This window comes from Grammomys surdaster, unplaced genomic scaffold (genome assembly GCF_004785775.1).
Source record: "Grammomys surdaster isolate TR1022 unplaced genomic scaffold, NIH_TR_1.0 194, whole genome shotgun sequence".
Lineage (NCBI taxonomy): Eukaryota > Metazoa > Chordata > Mammalia > Rodentia > Muridae > Grammomys > Grammomys surdaster.
In genome coordinates, this window is record NW_021604639.1 from 3,309,691 (window position 1) to 3,336,810 (window position 27,120).

Here is a 27,120-nt window from a genome sequence, read left to right on the forward strand (position 1 = left end):
GAGTGGGGTGATGCCAGCTCTAGATGACGTGACACTTTCTGTCTTCTCTTCAGTACATCTTTACAGTGGTATAGTTTTGTTCCAAATCCCAAGTCTCTGTAAGGTCCTGTTTCTACAGTAATTGCTACAGAGGCAAAGCTAATCACTAATCAATGTTTGTTTATCGAGCATGTTACATCAGTCAATGCTATGCGCTTGTGTTATTTTTTCTGGATATCCAAGAGCTCTTATGAGAAGGTTGTTACTGTCCTCACATGACCATGGTGGGTGGAGGTGGTGATGGTGGTGATGGTGGTGATGTGAAAGCTGTCAGCATCAGCAGAGCCAGCACTGGAGAGAGCCATAGTCCCAGCCCAAGCTCCTGAGCCATTACTTCCCCCCTCCTTTCCCACAAATACTACCTGTCCTCTTTGTTTGTATTTGATGGTGGAGAGGGTAAAGCTGGGGTCTCACATGTGCCAGGCAGGTGTCCAGCCACAGAGTGACATCTCAGTTCCTTCCTGTCTTTTGTCATTGGCTTGTTTCTATGTAATCGGGACTGAAGTGGGATGTTCCCAGGTGCATCTGGATACTCAAATGTCAGAGGCTGGGCAGGGCTAACACAAAGCCACAATTATTGCATCCAGAAGCAGGCATAGAGACCATGGGCTCAAAGCACCCAGGACAAAAGGATTGGTTTATATTTAAAGCAGAACTGAACTGAATCTAATTTAACTTAAAAGTAAAAAACAAAACCAAACCACCAACCCCTCCCCCAAAGAACCCCCACCCCCACACACATGGCAATAAAATCCAATATAAAAAAGCTTCATGTAAACTGTGAGGATTTTACCAAAAGATTTGGAAAGAAAAGCCAGGGAGTGAGCGCTCTCGCTCGGCAGCCTCCAGCTGTGGTAATGACAGGCCTGGTTCTTCACAGAAACACTTCCATGTCCCCCACTTCAAATGCATGCTTCCCTGACCAATGCTGCTTTTGTGGCTCACTGGGGGTGAGGTGGGGGGGGTGCTGCTTTCCTGTTCCAGCTATTCCTCCATTTCTCACCCAGAGGCAGCTTCCCTCAGTCTTAATTACCACCATTAGGCCAGCGTTCAGCTAGCGGTGTGAAGTGGAGTTTGTAGCAAGAAAGTGATTTATGGCTTGTAAGTGGCAAGAAAGCATGACAAGGCTATGAAGCCAATCGTACTTTTGTGTTTTTCTAGCAGCTTATGAGATGACAGCACATGTGTGTATATGTGTAGGTGTATATAAACAGGGGCAATCGTGCACAAGTGTGGCAGCCAGAGATAACCTGGATATTGGTCCTCAAGAGATATCCATCTTGTGTTTTGAGACAGGGTCTCTTGTTATCCTGGGGTTTGCCAGTTAGCCTAGGCTGGCAGGATAGTGCCACCCCACCCTCCCAGCCAGGGATCTGCCTGGCTCCATCTCCCCAGTAATGGGTTTATAAGTACATCATAGCATCCAACTTTCTTATACGGGTTTTAGGAATCTAACTCAAGCCCTTGTGATTGTGTGGCAAGCACTTAACCAGATAGGCTCCATTTTTTTTCCAGCTCTTAAACTCCCTGGCATAACAATAGGCAATGTTTTGGTGGTGTGGACCCATTTATATTCAAACCCATTTGGTTAATAGTATTAAAAATGAAAACATCTTGCAGATAGCCAATAGCCATTTACTACTATTTGACACCTGCTCGATAGTAATGAATTCATGCCTAGTACTATAAACCTAGCCAACGACCTGTGGCTAGAGAGGTCATAGACCTAGAGAAGAACCCACTACTGCCACTTTCCCAAACCAGTATAACCACCAACTGCATTCTAAATGTTTATCCATAGGTAAGTGTTGCTCTTATTCCTCATCAAAAGAAGGTTGGGGTTTTCCCCCCCATAATCAGGAGCCATTACAGAAATCTCCAGCTGTTCACAATGCAGAGAATAACTAACTGTGGAATGACCAGACACAGTTGATTCATCTACAACAGAATCCCTTCACCTACGGTCAGGTCAGAAGTAGGGATGAAAAGATTGTAAGATTCAGAGGGATTGAGCAGGGAACCTGCGTGAGGTAGTATCTTCTATATATGACGGGACAGCTACATCCGTGACATCTCAACCACATGGTTGCATAAAGGAAGTCTGGTTCAGTGGCAACAGCAGACGATATGCCGATAGGGAGACAAGAACTCTCACAAGGCCCCACACCTAGATGAAGAGCTTCAGGAAATGAGTGGCTCCACATTGAGGGAGAATCAGTCTTCACCTGGGATGAGTCCCTGATGGAGCTATCTAGTCCCAAGTGGTCAGCCATAGACACATGAGCATCAGTAAATGGACTCGCTGGCTGAATCTGCATCTGTCTGTCTATCTATCTATCTATCTATCTATCTATCTATCTATCTATCTATCTATCATCTATCTATCTATCTTCTATTTATCTATCTGTTATCTATCTATCTATCTATCTATCTATCTACCTACCTACCTACCTATCTATCTATCTATCTACCTACCTATCTATCTACCTATCTATCTATCTATCTATCTATCTATCTATCTATCTATCATCTATTTATCTATTATCTGTCTAGCTAGCTAGCTAGCTTCTATTTATCTATCTGTTATCTATCTCTCTAGCATCTAGCATGTATGTAACAATTACAAAGGCAAAGTCAGGAATTTGAAAAGAAGAGAGAGGAGTTTGGGAGAGAGGGGTTATCATGATGCGAATATAGTACTCATGTATGAAATTTCCTCCAAAATTTAAGTTACAAGAAGAAAACAGTCGAAAAAAAAAAGGAAAAAAAAACTAAAAATATTTTTAAAAAGTAAATAGACACTTGAAGTCTGGCATTGACCCAGGAGTAACAGCCACACATTTCTTCATCTTGAGGGGCAGTGCTACAGATCAAACCTATGATCTTGTACATGCTAGGCAAGCACTGTCACTGAGCTACTGCACCAGCCCAGATGACACTTACTGAGTGGCACGCATGTGCCAGGCGACACATTCAGTGCTGGAGATGCAATGGTGAGTGACACCAGAGCCTCTCACCTCCTGAGATCAGGCTGCGGGACAAATGGCAATCAGGAGCACAGATGTAGGAGTGTTGTGTAGTGCCAGGTGAGCTTAGAAACAGACGCGAGCTGGTCAGAGAGGCTATACCATGGTCTTGAGTTAAGATCTATAAAGTAAGTAGACTTGGCACAGAAAGGCAGAGGATGTTTAAATCAGGTCAGGCGGCCTGTGTGAGCAAGGAACACAGCCAGTGAGATAGTCCTGTGTAGTGGCAGTGTGGGGGAGCACACGGCTTAGAGGAGACACTAGTCTCCTCTAAATGACAAGGGTGACAGGGGACTGTAGAGCAAGCAAGCCGTTATAGGTCACAGCATGGCTCTGAGAAATCTGTGAAATCATGGAGTTAGGACAGTAGCCTATGGTTAGTTTTCACAAATGGGTCTGAAAATGCCATAGGTTAGCAAAACATAACTAAAGCACAATCGACCGTAGGGATTTGATTAAACACCGAATGGAGGGGCTGGGCAGGGGCTCGGTGAGTTGAAGATGTGCTCCACAGCCCAAGGAGCTGTGTTTAATGAGGAGCACCTACATGAAAGCTGGGGGGTGATGGCCAACATCTGTACCCTCGGCTCTGGTGGGAGGGAGGGAGAACGGTGGATTCTGGGGCTGCTCTCCAGTCAACCAAAATGGTGACTTCTGGGTTCGTGAGAGATGGTAAGCAAAACACCGTAACAAATGTCAGGCCATGACAGGCAGAGTTGTCCCTGAGCCATTCACACTCACATCCAGGAGTGTGAAACCTGGGGTGACAGCAGCTCATCTGTCACCACTGTGGCTCTGCACACAGGAAGGGAAGGTGCTCAGACCAGGAGATGGGACTGGAAGTCGGAGCGCCCATGGTTTGGGGGTGATCCTGCCACCCAGAGGCTGAGGATGTACCACCGTAAATAAACTCTTTCCAAGCCGCTTCCATTGTTCAGCCATGGATAGCATTGGCTCTCATGATTTCATCTCAGGCTCCAGCAGTCACCATGGAACCCTCCTACCTGTCCTCAGTTGGGGGTTGGGGTGCTGACAACTCCTGGTTTCTTCAGAGAAGGAAGCAAGAACTCACTATCAAAGACAAAACCTTTGGACTGTTGTGAGAGGATCAGCGGGATGTGCTCTCTGATCACCCCAGGACTCTAGTGGCAAGCTGTGGGAGGAGACACCAAAGGCCCTGTGGAGCCAGAGGAAGCAGTGGAGTCTGAGACAGACATCTCAGCTTGGAGGCAGGGGAGCCCTCAGATGGGAGCAGAGAAAAAAAGAAGCACGTAGCACCTGCTCTTCCTGCCAGAGTGTTAGCTCCTTATCACCACAGGGCCTTATGGGACCTTAGCTCCTTATCACCACAGGGCCTTATGGGACTTTGGTCTCTTGCTCCAGAGGTCACTGTAATTATGAGTTTTCCTGGAAGGGCATCCTGTCCCTTCATTCCTGAGGGTAAAAAGGCAAGAGACGCTGAGGATGTTGTCTCAGCCACTCAGTGGAAGTCACATAATGTGCTTTGCTGTTTGCCCACAAACCCCAGAGCATACTGTTTATGTGGGGAAGCACCTGTGCATGCCAGAAAACTGCTCTCCAGCTGGTGATTGCAAACACACTCTCAAAGTGTCCCACTAGTAATGGGAGTTAGTAATGTCATGTTAAGGATATCTAAGGAAGAGTCAAACATTGAACAGAGTACCAAAGGCGGGAGAGCAATAGCAGAGGGACCCACAGTTGGTAGTCACAGAGATCAATATTTTATTGAAGTATGACACACATACAGAAAAGCACCCAAAAATGGACAGTTGGAGAACTTCCACAAACTAAACATATCAGGGTGGTCCACAGCTAGATCCAGAGACAGAACATTTTAGAAGCCTTTTGTGTCACCTCTCTGTTGCCCCTTTGAGAACAGCTACTGTCCCTCTTTCAATCAGCATGGGTTGGCCTGCCAGGCCTGTGCTGACTGGAAATGGAGCTGTAGCTTGGACTTGCCTGCTCTCAGTCCCCCAGGCCAGCAAAGTCAAGCTGTGGATGGAGCTGAGAATCCACTGCAGGAATGACCCTCATCAGCTTATCCCTTCAGCATGGGTATAAGGGGCCCCTCCTGGTTATGTTTACTGTAAACAGCACTTCCATGGACACTCTAGTATTTTTCTTCTGACGGTATGCACACATTTCTGTTGAGTACATACTCAGGGGTGGAGTTGTCTCCTCACGAAATATTTACATCCAAATGAGGATACTTTGTGAAATAATGAGTTTACAAGGTTGATCACAAGACTCCAAGAATTAACAGAAATCTAGGAATAAGTAGAAAGATGTTGGGGGTCAGAAAGCTCAATGGGTCCAAGGAGTAGAGTGGTGGAGGGGTGAGGGGCTCTTCCTAGGACAGTTACTAGTGGACACGCCATCCACAGGAGAATGTAAGGAAGATGCTTGGGAATGGGAGGCAGGAAAGCAGAGACAGTTTGGTAGGAGATTAAAGCACACTGTTCTCTTGACCTGCAGGTGCTGCCCCACTTCCTGGGCTTTTGTGGACTATGGTCTACTCTGTCAGCTAATGATGCCAACGCGAGCCACAGAATAAAGAGAGCTCGTTACAGCCCAACAAAACCAGAGTCTTAGTCTCTCGTCTCAGGTCCAGTAGTGAAACTAAGAACAGTTCCCACAAAAGCTGCAAGGGAGGGTAGCAAGGCACAAACCCATCTAAAAGTGATAGTCACCTCCTTGGAGGCCATTTTACGTTCCTTATCCCAGAACCACGGTGTCTATGAAGTCACAGCCACAACATTATAGGCTGTCATCCAGCACATACTGCTTTTCAAGGATAATCAGAGCTTTACTTGGTTTCTGCCCTGGAAGAAGAGCAAGAAGGGTAATTAACTGTCTGCAATTTGCTGGTTCGAACAGCTTGGCACACAACGGCTTGCCCAGCCGCACACAGCAAGCCTCTTTGAGATCCAGAGGAGAGGCACTTTCCAAATATCTACACAACTAATGTCCTCACGGAGCCCTCAGCAGCTGTGGTTACTGCCTCCATTGGGAGGGTGTGGGGGTGCCTTAGATGAGGCGGCCAGCAGCCTTATCTTGGAAAATCTCAAGGCTTACCGCTATCTGGTCTTGGGGCACCTACATATCATCTATTACAAACTGCCATAATCTAGGTTTGTGACACTTCTCTCAGCCAAGGTGGGAGAGGGGTGTACGTCCAGATAGTGTAAAGTGAGTTTGCTTCATTCCTAGTGTGCAGTTAGGACTATTTGTGAATCTACACACTTGCAACAGGTGGCCATCATTCAGTACTTCAGGGAGGGCTTTAGGGATGGTCTACCCACATATGGAAGTCTTGGTGTGCCTTTCTAGCTGCCGTTTTCAGCAAATGTCATTTCTCTATGCACAGGATATTCCCTCTCTAAAAATAGACCTATACTTGGAGTATTTATTGTTAGGTTAAATATGTTGATGCCCATAAATTCTCAGATCAGTGAGTGGCATCGTAACATCACTTTCAGGGATAATTGTGCTGAGACTCCAGATGGCCCAGTGTTGTCAGACTCGTTGCCTTCCTAGAAACACCAAGTAGGAGGGAGCAAGCAGGGAGAATGGGGCATTTAGACTGAGGAGATGGCCTAGTGGGGCTGTCTGGTGAGTATCTACGGTCAAGGCTGCTCCAGTGTCCACACCACAGATGTATTCTCAGAAGCATCAGCTTTGGAATGTTCAGGGATAAACAGGTAGAGATAGATATCAGTCATCTCCGGGGCCTCGACACATGCCCCCTGAAGGCGCCTACAATAGAGATGCCAGAGGAGAAAGAGACCCCACCCTCATATGTGTCTGGCTGACATGCTCTCATCTGCTACTGAATTACTGTGCATGGGAGACACTTTGCACAGCTTTGATGTCAATAAATTACCCACTGAAATTTATTAACTGGATATATTTATGTTTGGGAATGTTTAAAAACTGTAGTCCTTTAAATCTACACTTTTATATGGCACATTTGTTATTTGGCTATAAAAATGTCTGTTTTCTCTATGGATGGAAATAAGAAAAATGAAACAAAAAAAAGGAAGAGGAAACAATGTTACGAAGGAACTATGATAAAACAAGATGAGCCCAGATCATGGTTGGTTGGACAGAGACGGGCTGCTGTGGGAGGCATGCCTCTACACGGGAGCATGCATGGGCTCTACTTGGAACGTTTACGGCAGGAAAGGGCCAGGTTCATCGCTATGGGGGTTAGAGAATGGTGCAGAAGAACTTCTTCTCCCGGAAGGGGTTTTCTGAGGCAGGTACCGGGATGATGAGAGGATCCTCCCGTACATGAGCTTCACAGTAGGCTAGGAGGTCTGAGGCAGCCTGGGAGACCTGCAGAAACACAGCACAAGTGCTTGGTTAAAGGCATTCACAGAGTGGGTCCAGGGTGAGGTTCACAAGAAGAGTGGCCATGGCCAAAGTCTGGCTGTACAGTATGTATGATCAAGCAAGGCTAGGGGCTGGCAAGTTTGCATAGAACTGAGGTGATGTGTTTGGAAGATGCTCCAAGGACCTGCTGCCCTAGAGTGCTAGGTCAGGATCCAGAGAGCTGAGAACATGCCAAGGGTGTGGCTCAGTAGTAGTGTTCTAACATGGGTTGGATCCCAGCACGTCCAACAGTGAAACAGAAAGAATGGAGTAGAGTAATCTCACAGTGATTCTGCAAAGCCATTTCTATAAGAATAACACGGAAGCTATTTCCTAGCCAAGTCAGGCTGATGATATTTATTGGTGCTGATTTTTCTATAGTCCTCTCTCATGACAAAGTCAGGAGAGACAATCTGTCCCCTTCAGCAGACCCCCAGTCATCTCGGCTGTATAACGTCTCATCTAACAAAATGTATTTATCATTATCTTTCTATGGAATTATATTAGTATATAATGTGCCTTTATATACCAGTGAGCGCACATGCCAGAGCAGGTACATGCCATGGCACACATGTAGAAGTCTGAGAACAAAGGTTTGTAGAGTCTGTTCTGTCTTTCCACCTGCAGGTGGGCTCTGGGGCTCAAAAATCAGGCCACCAGGCTTTCGAAGAATACATCATTGCCTTCTGAGTCATCTCACTGGCTCAAGCCTGTATCACGTAAGGACAGGTAGCTGCTCCCTATAGACAGGCTGCTACTGGCCAGGAAGCCCTTCTAGACCTTCCTTAATTAATACATGGAAACTGTGTAGAGAACATGCCCAGTCTGTCTAGAGAAAGAGCTGGATGTTCACAGAGAGGGAGATGGTGAGTCCTTTTATGTGGTCAACCACCAGAAGGTGTGGCCTGGATTTAGGGTGGGTCTTCCTCAAACCATCCACTCAAGACAATCACTCACAGGTGTGCCCAGCTGCTTGGGTTTAAGTTGATTTCAGATGTAGTCAAATGACAAACCCAGGCTAGCCATCACAAGCGAGGGGAGAATATTCTAAAGCCTTTGCCCCAGCAAGCCACAAACACCAACTTTGGGGTTCTGCCATCTTTGATTATAAATTGTTGCTTCGAATTTCCTCCCCAGACCTGTCTGTGTTGATGGTAGCTAGACTCTGAGAGATGATGTGGGCAGACTCAATTTGGTGTTTTTTTTTTTTCTCAGATGAAATAACTACAGGTCAAGTCAATGAGTCAAGCCAAATGCTCCATTTGTTGCTAGTGAGGAATGGAGAAAGGATCTGTTTGCACTGCCCTTTCTGTTTGGAAATAAACTCTTCCTTCCATAGTGTTCTGTAGGTATTCTGATCGCTGCATCATCAAAAAGAATAGTTAATGCAGATAGGAAATGAGGAGGGAGTGATGGCCAGGTGAAACAGGCCTAAACCGACTCCTATAGGAGCCGCCCTGCAGTGAAGGACAAGGTGTGGATCCTCAGATTACAGGGTGGCTCTAATACAGCCACCCTGATGGGCTCTGGCTTGGAGCATACTCCAGGGGTTGCTAGAGGGATGCTGGGTGGATTTCCTGCAGGGAGAAAGGCAGCTTTCACATGTTGGTGGAGGAGAGCGTGACTGCCGGCCAGGAAGCACTTGGCATTTACTTGGAAGGTTAGAGGAGACATGTGCATGCATGTCCTCTCTCCTGTGACCACAGCTATGTCCCATGGCCCTTCCTGTGTGTCTCCTGATCTATGTGTACATTAGGGTTATCTCTGTGTCCTGCACTCCTATCCCTTGCCATGGTTTGCAGATGTCCTGCAAACTTGGTCTTCCCCTGGGAATTCCCATCTCGATACATAGTTAGGTTTTTAAAAGCTGACTATGTTAGAGACCACAGACCGGATGAGTAAAATGAGCTTAGAGACATATAAGAACACTCTGAATGTCACTACTCAATAAGGTCTTTAACTTATGGGAAAGTGAGTTCTTTGTAGAAAATCTATGGACACACTTAGGAGTGGAGGAGATAGGACAAAAAGCTAGAGGTCAGGGCTGGAGATCTGACAATCTCAGGAGGGAAGAGTTCAGATTGGCCCCTTTAGTCATTCTAGACTTGCCCAAAATGATTCTATTTCATTTTTCTTGACCATGTTCTGCTAATTTGGAATTCTTATAGGACGTAGCTTTTATCTCACTCAAGAAGTGTTTACTGAGCATCTATCTACATTGTCAAGCTAACTGAGAAGATGCCAGAGAAAAACTAACACTAGAGCCAACCGAGAAGACTCAGGAATAACAGAGCCGCCACAAACAGTCGCTTGTGTTGAGGAGTCACAGACGTAGAGACGGAGGACAGCAGCCCTTGTGCACAATCCAGCTGCTGGTTGGTAGCTGGCTTGTGAGTAATCAGAGCAGCTTTGTTTTCCCGTGACCAATTTACCTTTATATATAATCAGCAGTATAGTATACACCGTGTGTGTGTGTGTGTGTGTGTGTGTGTGTGTGCATATTATACCAGCTTAACCCTGAGAACAACCTCAAGTTCAAATTTATCAACACAAGGCATCAGAGAGGGGGTTCAGAAGATGCTAGAACTTGTGGGGCTATGCACAGTGGAAGATCCACAAGATCTGAGCTACTTCTCTCTCACACCTGCAACACCTGACAACTATGCTGGGTGTCTGGCCTGCCCAGTTCTGAGCCGGGTCTATCTAGAAAATGCCTCTGCCTTGTCACAGAGGTGAGGCTATACTTGATGCCACCATGCTTCTCCACCATGCTCCTTTAAAGAGAACAAGTTGTTCTAAGGTTGTCCCCTTTTCAGCTGCATCCTCTGGGCCATAACTACCCATAACTACCCATGCTCCCAGTCCTGGGGGCATCCCAGCTGCACATTCATTTGGCCTAACAGACTACAAAGAGGCAGTTGATGGAAGCATGGGGACAAATGTGTTGACCTGGGTTGGTTCCACACTATGCCAGTTTTCTAGATGTACTCAAATTACTGACACCTGATTGTTGGAGTTCAGAAGTCCCTTCAAAACTCACACTGAAAGTTAAAGGTACTCACAAGTAGGTCATGTGACACCTCTCCCCCATAGGTTATGATGTTGCTGAAAGACAGGGCTCAGACAAGAAGGGTTTGGCCTGAGTGTTCTCCTGCCTTCCCTTTTAGTGGCTTGTCTTCAACCATGCTGTGACTCAGTTTGGGGGCCCTGCTACCTACAGTATCTTGCTCTTCCAGCCCTAGAGCTGTGAGAAACACTGTCCTTTCTTCTCTCCCTCCTGATCCTTTCCAATCTTTCTTTCATTCCTCCTTCCTTTCCCCCCATCTTTACTTCTTTTTCCAACCATAGAATTCCGAAATAGTTAAAGAAAACGGACAAACAAAAAGCCCGAGGTCCATGATATAGATCTAACAATCCCAGGAGGAAAGGGTGGCCCAAACATGGTCCATTCAGTCATTCTACCTCCTGACAAATGGTCTTATTTCATTTTTCTGACCATGCTCTGCTAATTCTGGATTCTACATGGGGCTTACATTTTACTCAATTACATTGTAAAAAATGGCCTACTTATGCCTAGCTGCACCTAATGGAGTGTGAATCATTTTACATCAAAGTAATCAGGGAAATTTCCACTCCACCCAGACCCCCTCAGTTCACATAATAGCATCCAAAGTCCACTTACTTCAGTATAAGCACAGCACCTTGAATATGTGATCACCTTCACTATACTGTGATCAGAGAAGATAAACACAAGTAATGACTGTTTTCAGGCATGGAACACTACACATGAAAGATGTCATCGTGGCTGTGATGGGTATAATTTACAACCACAGGGGAGACACACCTTTGGGTGGTGTGTCTATGAGGGTGTTTCCAGAGAGGATTCACTGAGTTGGGAAGACCCGGGCTGAATCTGATTGAAATCTTCCCATGAACTGGAGCCCTGGCCTGAACGCAAAGGAGCACATGAGCTGGGTACCAGGATCCATCTCTCTGCTTCCTGCTGCTAATGTGTTGTGACCAGCTGCCTCATGCTGCTGCCATGTCTTTTCATCACGACAGGCTGGATTTCCAAACCACAAGCCCTTCTTTATGTTGTACTATGGGTATCTTTGTCCTAATGATGAGAAAATTAATACACTGGCCCACAGTGTTCCATCCCAGCATTAACTAACCTAACTGCTGCCAGGGCTGAATGTGGTTTTTGTTAATCAGATTAGATTGATTTTTGTGGCTGGAGAGCTTCTTCCTGCAAGATATGGGTGGCAGACAGTGCCAGATGCCAATACATCTGCTGCTTCTGAAACAAAATAGATAATCTCAAAGACAAAATTTTATCACGGTAGAAAGCTGACAACTGCCTCCTTGGCAGTGCTTTCTTATCAAGCATCGAGATCATCGAGATGAGCTGCCCTGAGCATCTCTGCCTCCTACCTCAGCATCCAGCTGTTAGAATTACAAGGCAGCAGATGCTCAGAGAAATGGGTAGCCTGGGAACAACTGTGGAATTTTCCCATTGCATTTCAGAGTAAAAGAGGTGATTAAAACAGCCCAAGTTAGCACATAATGCTGTTAGTTGCACTATAATTACCAGCTTCAATGATGGGAGAAAATGTTGCAATTACCATAGTCACATTCCATGACAAGACAGACGACATAATTACTACTCTCGCTGTGACACCCACTGCACTTATCTTGTACATCTGAAGTCAAGAGGGCACCTACTTCTCGACAGTCTGGGTCTATTGAACAATATAGAATCAATGAAGAGTATCTTGGTTGCTTTGCCTGTTCCTCCCTCCACCCCCAGAAAACAAAGCCATGTCAGGAAGAGTACAGCCAGGCTGTAGTCAGCATGTAACAATGGTATCTCCTCTAAGGTCAGGCCTGGTGCACTACCCAGCAGAGGCTGCCCTGTGCCTTTAGCCCCACAGGGATCCTCAGGGTATCGAAGTATATGTCTAGCCTCTGAATTCTGAGTGAGTTCCTGTGCACTCTTCTTTCTAAACACGAATACAGTTGAGCCCAATACAACCCGATTTTAAGGACGATACCCAGGCATTGTGCAGCCTGGCTTTCAGCAGATCCCAGAGCACTGCAGGAAACTCCTAGCTGCTGAGAAATGGTCTGAATGGTGTGTGTGTGTGTGTGTGTGTGTGTGTGTGTGTGTGTGTGACTTCTGCTGCACAGGAGGTCCTGTCCTGAGGGAGGGAGGATCTCCCGCCCCTACAGAACATCTGGAGGAGGAGAAAGCCAGATGGTAATAATGTGAATAGATCTTAGGGCCAGATGTCTCTAACAAGGGGATAGCCATTGTCAACCACCATTAACGGGTCTTCTTTCCTATCAAAGTCTGGTTGCACACTGGGAAGCAGAAATGTGAGGGATAGGGTAACACCACAGGTTCACTTCAGTGAGCACTGTTCTTTACATGGCTACTACAGGATCAACAGCCCCTAACCTACACTGACCCACGTGTACCCTGGATCCTGACTTAACCAAATCCTCCCAACAGGCGGACTCATCTGACCTCCTACCTCTCAGTCTTCGTGATTTCTCTGTTTCCTACAAAGAAAGATGTAACTCAGAACTAGGTGGGGTGGTACAAACCGGTGATTCCGGTCCTCAGGAGGCTAAGGTATTGTGGCAAGCACAAGGCTCTGTCTAAAAGGAAACAAGATGAGGCAACCAAACCCATCTTAGACTTTGCCAACAGAATATTTGCATAGCAAGGTGAACCATGGAGGTCAAGAACAGACGCAGCAAAGACCCACCCTGGTCTTGGCACAGAGGTATTCTACAATGATGGGGAGCTTTATTTTTACTAGAGAAAAATAGTGATTCTTGGCAGTCTCAGCTGGCACCAACACTCCCTGTTCCCTCACTGGATGCAACACACACCATACAGCCTGACTTAGCCTCAGTGGCCACTAACACATCCTGTCCTGCTGACAGGAGACTCACCTCACAGATAGTCCATCTGGCTTTCACCTCTGTAAGTGGCAACAGTTCCCAATTGCATAGTGCATGCCACTCTGAAGATGCTCTGACTCCTGTACTACTTTCTGGTAGCACAGAGAGCATCCTTCCCTGCTCTTTGTTGAAAGATTAAAAGGTTGTTCTCCTATCTGATCTTCATTCTTGAATTGCTAACCACCCTTACCCATGTCTTATCAAATACCAATTTTGGCCTTTTCTGGTTTGAATTAAGAAACTTTGGGGGTAGGGGCAGAAATCACATTCTGTTCTTTCTAAAGATCCCTACCTGGTGGCGTGGCACACAGCTCTTAAGAAGGTGTGAAGGAAAGCAAAAGTAAGAGGTGTTAAAGCCTCCTTTGTTAGAAGGATCATCGTGAAAAACTGCGGCACAAACACAAGCATGGAGAAGTCACATGGCTTGAACTTACAGGGCTTGCTCAGGAAATCCACACTGAGGAAACCAATAGACATAATCTTAACCCAATTGATGCGTACATTTTGAATATACTGTAAATTTTTATGTAGACCATTTACATAAAACTGCGGCCATGCTTTCTGTTAGGCTTCCGGTGCTTGTAGTAACACAGGAGCCAGTGAAGACTGTGTGAATAGTGCACATGCAAATGACAGCTCAAAAGCCAGCTGCCAGGTTGGACAGCATCTGCTGACTGCTTACTTGGCAGTGAGATTTCCTGTGGAAAGAGAGGAAAAGATGCCTTCTGCTTACTGAGCTGATGGTTATTGCTGTCTTGGTACCAGCATTCAACTTCCAAAGACTTTCAAGTCTAGAAGGAAGCCAGCCCTCAGGGACACGAAGTCACCTTTGTAAAAGATGCAATTCTGGGAAAGAATCCCCCTATAGATAATCAGTAACAACCACCACACATTCTGAAGACAATAAAACTCTTTTAATAGTGGGATAGCTGATTGGCCAGAGCAATGCCAGAGAGAGGGCATCATGGGGGCACAACTCTGGCCGTGACTGTGAGTGTGTTATAGAGTAGTTAATCTACTTACAGAATCAGACTTTGCATAGCCTATTGGAGGTAGCAGAGCCTGGTTTAGGAAGTGGATGACTTTTGAGAATGTATGTGCATTGAAGGATACATTTTGACCCTGGTCCCTTCCAGTTAAAGAAAATAAAGCCAGGGCTCATTTCCTTACTTTCTGACTTTGCAGGACATCTTCTATTTTCAGGAATTAACTCTGGCTTAGGTAGCAATTACTTCTCTCTATTGGTTGAGAGACTTTTACTTTTGGGACTTTGAAAGATGCAGTCAAAACGCCCACTGCACCTGTGAGCTGTGGATTTTGTGGTATCACATGAAAGAACTTTTCTCAAATTCACATGCTACAAACACAGACACATCTTCCAAGTGCCTTGATGGTTTCGTGTGTTAAATCTAACCTTTGCTGTTTAAGATGGTGGTCTCACTGTGCAGCCATGGTGGGAACGTGGGGATCCTCCAGTTTCAGCCTCTTGGTTGTTGGGATTAGAGGTGTATGCCGCCACACACAGTTTAAATATTTGATCTGAGGCTGGAGGGATGCCTCACTGGTTAAGAGCACTTTCTGTTTTTAGAGAGGATCCTGGTTTGGTTCTCAGTACCAAAGGCAGTAGTTCACAACTGCCTGCAACTCCAGCTTAAGGTTCTGATGCCCTCTTCTGGCTTTTGAGGGTCCCTGTATATGTATGACTCACATACAGGCACTCAGGCAAACATATATAAATACACTTAAGAAACTAACCTTTAAACTTTTTTTATTTTGACACAGCTACGAGGTGAGGGTGAGGCAGAGCTCTGGGGAGGTGATTGAGGCTAAATATGTCCAAAAGAGCGGGGGTTCTCATCTGGCAGGGCTGGTATCCTCATAGTGGAAGAAATGACAGAGGGATTGCTCTGTCCCACCTTGCAAATATAAGCGAAAGCCACATGAAGCCATGGTGAGGTGCCCGTCTACCATGCAGGAAGAAGATCCTTCAACACATGCATATACACACAACACACAGCACATACCCTACTGGCACCTGGATCTTGCACTTATAGCTAAACTACACACACACACACACACACACACACACACACAGAGGAAAAAAAGAGAGAGAGGGGGAGAGGGGGGGAGGGGGGAGGAGGAGGGAGAGGGAGAGAGAGAGAGAGAGAGAGAGAGAGAGAGAGAGAGAGAGAGAGAGAGAGAGAGAGAGGAAAACTGATAACAAATCTGTTGTTTAAGGTGCTGGAGAGCTAGCTCAATGGTTATAACTGCTTGCTTTGAAGTCTTGAGGGCAGGAGTTGAGACCCAGGATTGAAGTACCCACATAGTAAGTCAGGCATCCTAGAAAACTGTAGTAGTAGCCCCAGCACTGAGCAGGGGAGAGACAGGAGGACTGCTGGGATTTGCTGGCTTTCCTGAATCCAAAGACAAATGTGGAAAGCTACAGAGAAGGATATTGTCCTGTGTTCTGAGGCCTCTGTGCTGCAGAGGTATGTACATCCATGGTGTCTGCCATTTGCACATCCTCGAATGCACACATGCACACATACATAAATGAATAAAATAAACATCTAAAATCCTTTGTAGTCTGACAGCTTGAGCAGTGGGATCCCATTCCTCTGCCATTATTTGGATATATTAGTGAGTAGGCACTTTTGTTTACCCCCCTGAGTGCCAGAAACATTTATCAACTATGTCCTAAGAAGTCTGCTAAGATCTTATCTCCACTTATCTAAGATGTCATCTGGACCATGGAGTTCTGGGGATATGCTGGCTCTGATTTTGAGACTTCTTATTCTATTCAATTGATCTGTCCATTGCTGAACAAAGTCAGAGATCCATATGCATTCTGACTTTTATACCCTTCCAGAGGTAGGAAATGCCTGCATATTTTCCTTTTCAAACATATTACTTTAAAAAAAAAACTTCCTAGGCATTCTCATATTTTCCATCTAATTGAACTTTCTGATAATTTTAACTTTAAATCCAAAATAGAACTTCTCCTATAATGTACTAATTTAGAATATATTTCAATGCTGACTGCCTATTCTAGAACAAGGTATTCTGTCATTCAATTCTTCTTTTATACCCTTTTAAGTATTTATTAAAAGCGATATAGGTCTTGTCCACAAATGGGCATTCTTAAATCACTCTCCCTTGTTTAGTCGCCTGCACTGCGACAGAGTACCTGACATAGACAATCTAAAGAAGGAAGGCTTATTTTGGCTCCCAGCCAGAGGGCTCAGTCCATGGTCACTTGATTCCAAGTTCTTGATTTGAACGTGATGATGCAGGGACCTGTGATGGACAGGTTTCTTCCTCTGGTAGTGGACAAGAATCCAGTGGCCTAGTTCCTCCCATGGGGTCCTGCCTCTCCAATTTTCTACAACCTTCCAAAACAGGGCCATCATCTGATGACCAAGCACTCACGACACAGCCTACGTGGTCATTGCCAATCAAGCTGGGACAGGATATTCAGGAGGCAGTGTTTAAAGCTTCCTGTGTATATCCATCCCACTCCTGCTGCCGTGAAGTGTTTGTTAAGGGCACAGTGTGTGTGACTACCGCTGTCTCTTCTGTGAGTGCATGTAGGAGTGCTCATATGTATGTGTGTTTATGGCAGCCAAAAGAGGCTGTTCTTTGGAAGCATTCCATCTTTTTCTTTTAAAACAGGATCTCTCATTAGCCTGGAGCTTGCCAAGTGTGACAGTCTGTCCTGCCGGGGCTCTGCTTAGGGACTCTTCTGTCTGTCTCTCCTGTGCTGGAATTACAAGTACTCACATGCATAGCTTTTAAAATTTTTTTATTTTAATATTATTATTTTTTACTAATATGGGTTCTGGGGATTGAGCTTGCTTGGGTCCTGTGCTCATAAAGCAAGCACTTCCCTAGCTGAACTGTCTCCCCATCCCGTAATGTACTATTTTAACATCATCGTCGGTAAGAAACCCATTTATATGTCTTGCTTTTTGTATGTATGTATGAGAGGGAGAGGGAGAGGGGAGAGGGAGGAGAGAGAGGGGGAAAGGGGGAGAGGGGGAGAGGGGAAGGGGAGAGGGAGAAGGGAGAGAGAGAGGGAGAGGGGAGAGGGAGAGGGAGAGGGGGAGAGGGAGAGAGGGGGAGAGGGGGAGGGGGAGGGGAAGAGAGGGAGAGAGGGAGAGAGGGAGAGAGACTGACTCATGTAGCCAAGGCTAGCTCTTAACTCATTATGTATCTGATGGTAATATTGGTCTCCTGACCCTTCTGCTTCCACTTCCCAAGCCTAGGGTTATAGGTGTGTGGTATGCTCTCTGAGTTTTGCCTGTTTAAAAATGTGATTGTCTTCTAATGATTAGATTTTAAGAGTTCTTTGTGTATTTTGGATATGCCTTTTATCAGATATGTATTCTGCACACACGGTCTTCTCCTGAAGCTTGCCTGTGGTGTTTTAAGAAGCTTCAAGTCCTAATGAAGCATGGCTTACCAGGCTGTCTCGGGTTTTGCTAGCTGAATAGAAACAGTCTAATCCAGGGTCAATCAGACTTCTTTGTACACAGTGTCCTAGGCTTACAGCCCTGTCTTCACATTTCTGCCCATGACTCATTTGAGTTAATGTCTGTGTCTAGACACGTTTTTTTTTTTTTTGTTTTTTTGTTTTTTTTTTGGTATGTGGATGTCAGCTATTCCAATACTACTTGCTGAAAAGATCACCTTTGCTCTTTGTAAATGATCTGTTGCCCGTATTTGTGACGGTTCATTTCTGCTTTCTGGTCTACTGATTTGTGTATCTAGACTTTCACCAACACCCCCTTGTCTTGATTACTCTCGCTGTATGATAAGGCAGCAGTTAGAGGCAGCGGTCCTCCTCTTCCAAACCACCCTCCTCTAAGTCCTCCGCCTCCACATCCTCCTCCTCCATGACCTGACACAGCCTCCCCTTTCTCGTCACCCTAATTTATTAGCTATTCTGAGTTCTTTATCTTTCTATATAAACTTTAGAATCAGTCTGTAAATATCCACAAAATAGCTTCTTGGGATTCTGACAGGGATTACAAAGAATCTACAGGTCAAGTTGGGAAGATATCTTAACAATAATATCTTCCCATCCATAAACATGGGACATCTCTCCTTTTATCCAGATATTATAATTTTCTTTCATTTGAGTTTTATAGTTTTCCCTCTTAAAAATACTTCTGTCACTTCAGGGATGTAAAATATGTTGCTTTTTAAAATTAAAACAGAACTTAAATTGGATTTTCAACTTAATATTTGCAGACATACACATTTGGAGTGTCTTTTACTATCTTTGTTTTTCAAATTTGTATACACTCTCTGTTGTTTTATAATTTATGTATTATTTCTCACCCTCTAGTAATTTTGAGGTATGCATTTTACAGCATTATTATGCTTAAATATGTTAATCAACTTCAGAAATGACATTGTATCTACTGGTTCACTCCTAATTAGGAAACTAGCCATAGTGGACAGTTGCTAACTGTTCACTCTCTGTTCCTCAGTCACTGAACCCGTTCTCTGATTGCTTTCATGGTGAGTTCCAGCGTGGGAAACATAGGACTTCTTTAAATAGGATTTGAAAATGTTCTCCCTTTCCCAGAATCACTTACAACATGAGTACAAGCATGTGTCCTTGGTTCTGTCCGTCAGACACACGTTTCAGGCTCTGACTAGTGACCCAAAGAGAAAGGCATGGTGAACTGGATCTGGGTCATTTCAGCAGCCCTAGCTTCAGGAAGGAGTCCTCAGCTCAGCGAGGCACTCTCCCTGGGCAATCTGTGGAGCAGTAGTGATAGCCCTTCCCAGAAGTCACCAAGCAGAATCTCAGGCCAATGATTCTATGACCTCGCTCAAATCCCTTTATCCACAAAACTAAGCACACCTGGGTCTCTTGTTGTGAAATTCAATTATATAACGAAATGATTTTCCTAGGGAAAAGGAGGCCATATTTATAGTCAGCTTAAGGTTCTGCATTACTGGGGACATGTTCATGCCACCTTGGGTGTGGCAGGGGAGAAGTTTCCCTATCAGACACTGTCTCTTCATGGGCTGCCATTAGAGCCTCAGCGGTGTGCCCAACCTGAGGCACTCTTCCATGTGGTGAGGTGTAGTACCTAGATCCCAGGCTGTGGTTTTTAGGTCTCTCAGTGTTTTTGTCTATGACCTGAGACCCTGGGGTACCAAGGTCTCAGAGCTGCCATGAAACCTTAAGAACCTTATGACATGTGTAAAGAATGTGATCAAAGCTAGCTCCACGGTCCCAAGTGGTTACTTCTGCCTGAAAGAGTTTTCTTTTTTATTTTTATTATCTAAAAGCGATTTAACTTCTTGTTTGTTTGTTTGTTTGTTTTATTTTGTACTTTAGGTCTTAATGGAACCTAAACTGGCCTTGAACTCTCGATCCTCCTGCCACGATTTTCTGAGTGCTAAGATTACATGTGTGTGCCACCATGCCTGGCCGATCTTTATTTTGTTTGGGTGATGTTAGAAAAGGGTTTTCTACTTCTGAGAGAGCAGGGAACCTCCCAGATGCCCGTGTCTGTCATCTCCACGAACTATCAGCTGGATGTGGCAAGGGGCAGACACTTCCTCTACTTAATGGAAATGCTTCATACTTTGTCCTTAGGAGTCTTCCATGTTCTAAGTTCTCTCTGCCAGGAATATCTCCATGCAAATGGCTGGGTGCGTTCAGTCTTGAATGTATGATCTCTGAGCTTTCCCTTTTGCTGTGACTTTCATCCTAACCTTTCTGTCATTAATTCCTTCTTGATTTCCTCAAACTTTATTTAGTTTCTGTTTGTTTGTTTTATTCAGTAGCGAAGCTTGAACTTGGAGTTTCAAACTGGGAAATACTCTATCACCGCACTATCTTTTTTTGTTTGTTTGTTTTTTTAGACAGAGTCTCATATAGCTGAGACTTTTTTTAAACTTTGATGTGGCCCAGGCAAGCTTTGAACTTGCAACCTTGTCTTGGCCTCTGAGTAGCTGGGCTTATAGGTGTGTGGCTCTATAGCTGGCTTTAGCTTTCCTCTTAGAGAATACACCGTTTCACACCTGTATTCGCTCTCCTGCCTGAGCTCTGTCTCTAGATGTGCTTGCTTTACTCTTCTTGAGATTATGAGGCACTTAAAGTCTCCCTTGCTTTTTTAGAAAAAGTCTTCTCAAATGCGGACTCCGTTAGCTTCTCTCTGCTACTGTCTGGTTCCTCATTTTTCTGGCAGAATGTTTACACAAGCCCATTTGTTTTTTCTTTTATTCTTTAAAAGAGCAGTTCCAACTCAGATCTGGTGTGCATTTGGGAACGGTTTAAGCAGTCTCCTTAGCCTCTTGCCCTGTCTACTGAGGCAGTACAGATCAGTCTCTGTGCAGCTGGGCTAGCAGGCTGCTCCCTCATTTAGCCTTTGGAGGAGGAGGTGCTGGCAACCCATGGTTACATGTGCTGCTTAGAATATATTCTCTGAAGGTACATAATACTTCCTTCTAACAGCGAAGGCCTTGTTCTTTTTGGCCATACCCCATTTTGGAGTGAGCACATGCCTCTGTGGTGGGCCAGACACATGGCATGCTGAGGCCTGAGGCAGTCAGTGTCACTGTCTGAAAACAATGGCAATAGGTGTTTTCTGAATAGGGGAGCATACTCTTCAGATGGCATGTCCATGAGGCTGACAGTGGAGGCAGGTGTACAGACACATAGAAGACAGTACTAAGAGATGAGCCCTTGAGAGAACTGGTAATTCCTAAATATGGCAGTGGGCTGGGTGGATCAATGGTCATATGTATAATGCCAAGGAACTCGTATTCCACATACTACAGAGTTTTAGGTCACAGGAAAACTCAGCCTTTTGTATTAGATCAAGCATGGGGCTTTTGTTCCTGGCACAGAACTCCTAAACCCTAGGATTCTCTTGAGTGGCAAGATCTCTGTGGTATGCTAACGAGATGGCTTCAGGAAAGTGGCATGTCACCAGAAAGACAGCTATGATTGGACATAGAGCTTCTAGCCCTGCCCCTGGTCTGCAGGGATGGAAGAAGGGTTGAAGGTTGAATGACCAATGCATTAATAATCATGGCAGTACAACGAGACCACATGATACCCTAATCATGGGCTTCGGGGTTTGGAGTAAACACGTCCATGGGTTGGGAGTGTCACTTTTACACAAGTCCTGGAAGCTGAGCACCACGACCCACAATCCAGTGACCTGGGTGTCTCGTCAGGATGTTCCTGAGTCATCATTTTTATAATAAACTGGTACATATAAGTAAGGTATTTCCTGAGTTCTATGAATAGAGCCTGCCTTTGAGGTGTCCATGGGAACCTTTGAATTTGCCGGCGAGCCTGACAAAATGCAGGTAGACATGGCACCTGGAGCTGTGACAAGTGTCCACAGGGGGAACAGTCTTGCCTGAGCAAGCCTGAGCCCTTAATCTGTGTAGTCTATGCTTATGCCATGGACTGCAATTGTAGCATTAACAGGGTAGTTTCATAAATGACTTTTAATATATAGCTTTAAGACAATTTCACTAAGAGTTTGACCTCCTCTTGACTTATTAGAGAGAAAATGACCTCCATTCACAAAATCAGTTCCAGAAGTAATTCTAAATCCTATATGTGTGACAGCAAATCACTCTACCATATTCATCTCAGAACTTGGCTTGTTGGGCTCCTCGGGCCACTGAGAGAGCCAAGAGGGGGAGGCACAGACTTGAGCAGCAGGTAGGGCAGGCTGCCCACCATAGCATCTGGGCTGACCTGGAGATTATATGGCCCAAGGATAGCAATGAGTAGGGGACAGACCTCAGACATATTCAGTGAGCAGAAGTATGTGCATGTCTTGGGACCACTTTTCATAAAGAAACTTGATATTTGTTCAAACACTCTTTGTTTCAGTGTGTGCATGCACCTTTTTCTCTGCTTGTGTTTATGTATATTGGATATACAGAATGAAACATTCAGCCATTAAAGAGGATGAAGTGCTGATGATGGAGGCATGGGTAAACTCCAAGGATGCTGTACTAGGTAAACGATGGGTGGGCATTACATGTTTCCACTTAGATGAAGTCTCTACTACAGTTACGGTCTCAGTGGCATCAGAATGATAGTCCTAGGGCTGGGGGAAGGTGAGAATGTGGATACATTTCTGGTTGGGAAGATGTAGTTCTTGGAAATCAAAGATGGTGGAAGCTAATGATACTGCAAACATCACTGAGTCTGAAGATTGCAATTTATTTAAAAATGGTTTAATGGGAAATTATGTATTCTATATATTTTTACCACAACAAACCTATCCAAGGCTATGCATGCCTGTCAGGCTAGCATTTGGGAGATGGAGGCAGGAGGATCAGGTGATTGAAGTCATCCTTGTTTATACACCCAGTTGGAGGCCAGCCTGGGCTACCCTGTCTCCAAAACAACAACAATAGCAGCAGCAGCAACAACAACAACAACAACAAGGCTAAAACTCAAGAATAAAGCCTGTGTGCAAATGTAGGGCTGAATATACAGACAGACCTGAGCACCTTCTCCTCAGACAGCTAGGGACTATCTCCTTCCTGAGACCTCTGCACTGTTTCTGAACCCCACAGGCCAGTTTCTGGCCCACTCCATGATGCCCTGACATCACCCGAGCTAGAATTAGCTACTTCCTCCACAGGGCCCCTGCCGCAGCAGCAGCAGCACTAACGCCTCTGGCATGATTTATGGTTCCCCTCCCATTAGAGTCTGCGTGTACCCAAAAGACTCCATGGGGACACACAGTCTCTGGAACTCTATCTATGGCTGGAAATGATCTGTTGCCACAGAATGTCTCCCCGTGGACTGGCAACCATCCTAACGTATGCTCACGGTCCCCTTGCTCTCTGGCTTGGTGCGTGGCTGGCCTCCTGGTTCTCTCTGCCCAGTGCTCCATGCTTCCTTTCCACACTCTATTTGCTTTCTTGGTGTGCTCTCCTCTCCCACTACCTCAGTGCTCTCTGCCCAGGTCCCAGCTGCAGCCACCTCCCTGTCCCCCCAGATCTACAGCCACAGGCCATTCACCTCAAATGCCTGCCATTCATTGTGGCTCTGTGATCCCTGCTTGTGCAGGAATCCTCTCCCCAGCAGCTCAGCAGGTGGCTGCCATTGTAAGCATACATCACTATGCCCACTTTCTTCTCTTCTGGGTCATGGCCACAAGGGAAATGGCTTTGCTCTGCCAGGTGCTGCCACCATGACGTGCTACCCCCACCTCCCCCACCCCAAGCTGTGAGTTATTTGCCTCTGGTGCGTGTTAAAGAAACTGCCAACCACAAATAACCAATCAGATATCAGTCCTTGGAATGAAAGCCGGAGAAGGGAGTGAGGTCAAGACCCAGAGAAACTATCCAGTTGCTGGACCGAGGCCAGCTCACATCTCTGCTCACTATGGTGGAGACATCTGCTCACGCTGAAGCCACAGCGTTTCCCCCCACCCCCCGCTGTGCATTGCCTTGCTCAGTGATGATCTCTCTGTGTCCTCTCCTGGCAGAAGTTTCTTGTCTTTGAACAGCTGGGCAATGCCTGTCTGCAGCAACACCTCTGAAACCTCATTCAGTCTTAAGAACCCTTGCTTCCAATTATTCTCTGGGTCTTTCAACCTTATCAGAGCCAAACACCGGCTGCATCTCAGAGCCACATACTGCCAAGCCTTCAACTTGTTTCTCTGTGCATCCATCTACACAGGATCTGTGGAAACCAAGGCTTCCTCCCCCTGCAGTAATTCCAGTAGGAAGGGACCCCCCCCAAACACCCATGGTGGTGGCAGACACACCCCTTCACCTCCCTGCAGGGAGCATTTGATTCACAAGCTTGATTCAATGTGTCAGCCCCAGCTGTGCCTGTCCAAAAACCTGTTGTTGTCTAACCTCTATCACTGTACCAGGGAGACACAACAATCTCAGGGTCCTGCTCTCCAACCCTTATTGTATGTCTACAGTTACATGAAAATGACAGGAAGGACAGTCTAATTTAGGGACCTTCTAATGGAATTCGCACATACAGTGTGTGTAGTGCATCATGGGAGTCCCTGGGCAGGTTCAGAGCTTCTGGAACAGGCACACACCCACTGAGACTGTTCCTCTGTTGGGGAACTGAACCTCACGAGGCCACTCTGGAACCGGGGAGGAACATGCTGAGTGAGGTTACCTTCACTCTGTCCATGCAGGCTTCCATCTTCAGCTGTTCTACCGCTTTCCTGGCCTGGGAGATGCTGGTGGTGCTGTTATTAGACATGCCTTCCTTCATTCCTGGCTCCCTGCAAATAACCACAGGGTAAGGGTGGGGGTGCTGCTGTCCCAGGGGAACGTGGGCCCCCTCCTACTCCTCCTGCCCCCACCACCTGAAGCTTCTCCATCACACCCAGATTTGTTCTTTTAGAAAGAGGAAGGAATTCTCCTTGCCCCCACCCACATCTACACCACACTGTGGAGTCGTTACAGTGCTGACTGTCCCCTGAGGGAGTCTCTGTTATCCATGTAAGGAGAAGCTGTTTCAGGGAGACTAGCAGTGATCACCTGTGGGACTGAAGTCAGGCTAACACAAACGTAAAGGACAGTGGCTCTCTAGGTACGGGGTGAGGCAGGGGCAAGGTTCTGAGCACTAAGTGCCCACTACCCTTGAGGAGAGAGTCTGGGGAGCGCTGGGGGTCTGCAGCACTATGCAATGACATTTGCTCGTGTGCATTCCTTTTTAAGAGAAGGCTTTCTTGGAATTAGTTAGATCAGCTGCTCACATCAGAGTTCGGCCAGCGTGGGTTCATATCTTGCTTGGAAACCTTTGCCCAGCAAAAAAAGAAGAGCCGTGAGTAACTGGGAGTTTGAATTCCAGGGACTCCGCCCAGCCATCCCCAGCCTTGGTTTCTTCTGCTCCTCCAGGACCAATGCGTGTGTGTGTGTGTGTGTGTGTGTGTGTGTGTGTGTATACATGTATGTGATCCATACTTTGCCTAGCCTGAGAGTGAGGGCACAGAGTGGTGGGCAAGCCACCTGAGAGGGTTGTAAGTATGGAAGGAAACAGCTTTAGCCAACTAGAGCTAGAGACAAAAGTGACATTAAAGGCAGACCAAGAGGGAGGCTTCAGAGTTGTCCTGCTCCAAAACTCAGCCACATGTCTTTTAGGTTCTGCCTGGATGACAACCCTGCTTTTTTGAGCCCACTGGCTGCCTCTTACAAGACCTGTGTGATTATCTAGAAAGAAATGGACTAGTGACAAACAGAGGTGGGGCATAAGCTTTTCTGGAGAGACGGTATGTCCCCCAACACAGGACAAAGTAAGACTCCCACTCCAGTCTAGCTTGGTGAACCAATACGTTTGTTGGGCTTGCTCACAGAGCATGAGCGAGGGGTTGCTTCCTGGATCTCTGGATAGAGTCCATCCTCAGTCAATCTTCCACTCCTAACTACTCTAGCACCTCAGAGACCAGCCAGCCGGGGCAGAACTACATTCAGCCTCAGGAGCGAGTGGATGAAGCTCATGTATGGTCTAAAGATCACCTCCCTCTCCTTCCCCTCCTCCCAAGAGGGCACTGCAGTCTTCTGAGTAGTTGCAGCTGCTCGGATGGAGAAGGCAATGTCTGAAATGCTGAGAGCTTTCTACAACAGGAGCAGTGACAAAGCTAGACATCCATGCTGGTTCCAGGGGACACCAGTGGGTGCTTGGCCTCCAGGAAGGTGAGGTGAAAGGAAAGCTGAGTCAACTGTTCAGGGTCACCCTGGGGCCTTGATGCCAGTCTCCTTGGGAATGACAGGTCATTTAGGGACCTCTGGCAGGCTGCATCAGTGGCTCCTAACTCGGCAAGTGCCAAATTAGGATGGGAGCCAGCATGAGGCAGTTTCATCCCAGTGCTGTTACCATGACTTGACTCAGGACAGGGAAAGGATTTTCAGAATGGTGGGTGTCATCAGACCTTCCATCTACCTTGACTAATAGTGTCCCTAGGTCTGCTATGGGGGAGAGGGAGACGAGGACTGACAGTGATGGTGTGAGGAACCCTGATCTCCGAGTCTCACTTCTCTCTGCTCTGTACACATCCATTCTTACCTGCTGAGAGGTGCTACAGGAACAGGTCCAGGCAGGGGACACTGCAGCAGTGGAAGCTGGCTGAGAGAAGAGAGGCTGACTCAGGATCCTGCTGTGGGGTTACCCTGAAAAGACAAACAGATGTACATTGTCCCCACAGTCTTCATGGCTCCCTCAGTTGTCCTGCCCAAGCTCAGTGGATTTTCCTGGAAGCCTAGGGACTCTCATACCAGTCTTGGGGATGACAATGAGCTGAAGGATGAAGAGACACTCCTAGGTGACTGAGACAGACTGGACACAGCCTCAAGGCAAGGCCTCCCTGAGCCTCACCAAGCGACTCCGCCTGGAGTACTGTGTGCCCAGCTGCCCTACCTCTTTCTCTTGCCAACCTAGCATGCCAAGCAGAAAGAGTTCGCAGGGATTTTTTTTTATTATAATGATTGACAGCTATCAATTTTACAGATGAATAGGTTTTACTGTGGTCTCTCTATACATCACGTTTTTTTTTCTTACCATATGTGTGTATGTGTTTGTGTGTGTCTGTGAGAGAGAGACCGAGACAGAGAGAGACAGATACACACACACACACACACACACACACACACAGAGAGAGAGAGAGGAGAGAGAGAGAGAGAGAGAGAGAGAGAGAGAGAGAGAGAGAGA

The 27,120-nt window shown here is 46.2% G+C and overlaps 1 protein-coding gene across 2 annotated transcripts in view; it reads right to left on the reverse strand.

Moving 5' to 3' along the window:
• Positions 1-4,784: 4,784 nt before the first annotated feature.
• The window catches only part of Gng4 (G protein subunit gamma 4), a 31,052-nt gene continuing 8,716 nt past the window's right edge, over positions 4,785-27,120 (reverse strand). For both annotated transcript variants that reach the window (XM_028769915.1, XM_028769914.1), the window contains exons 2-4: positions 26,479-26,582; positions 24,586-24,694; positions 4,785-7,424 (exon numbers count right to left, since the gene is read on the reverse strand). In XM_028769915.1, coding sequence (XP_028625748.1) covers positions 7,296-7,424; positions 24,586-24,684 — 228 coding nt within the window. In that variant the 5' untranslated portion in view covers positions 24,685-24,694; positions 26,479-26,582 and the 3' untranslated portion in view covers positions 4,785-7,295. The remainder of the gene's footprint in view (positions 7,425-24,585; positions 24,695-26,478; positions 26,583-27,120) is intronic.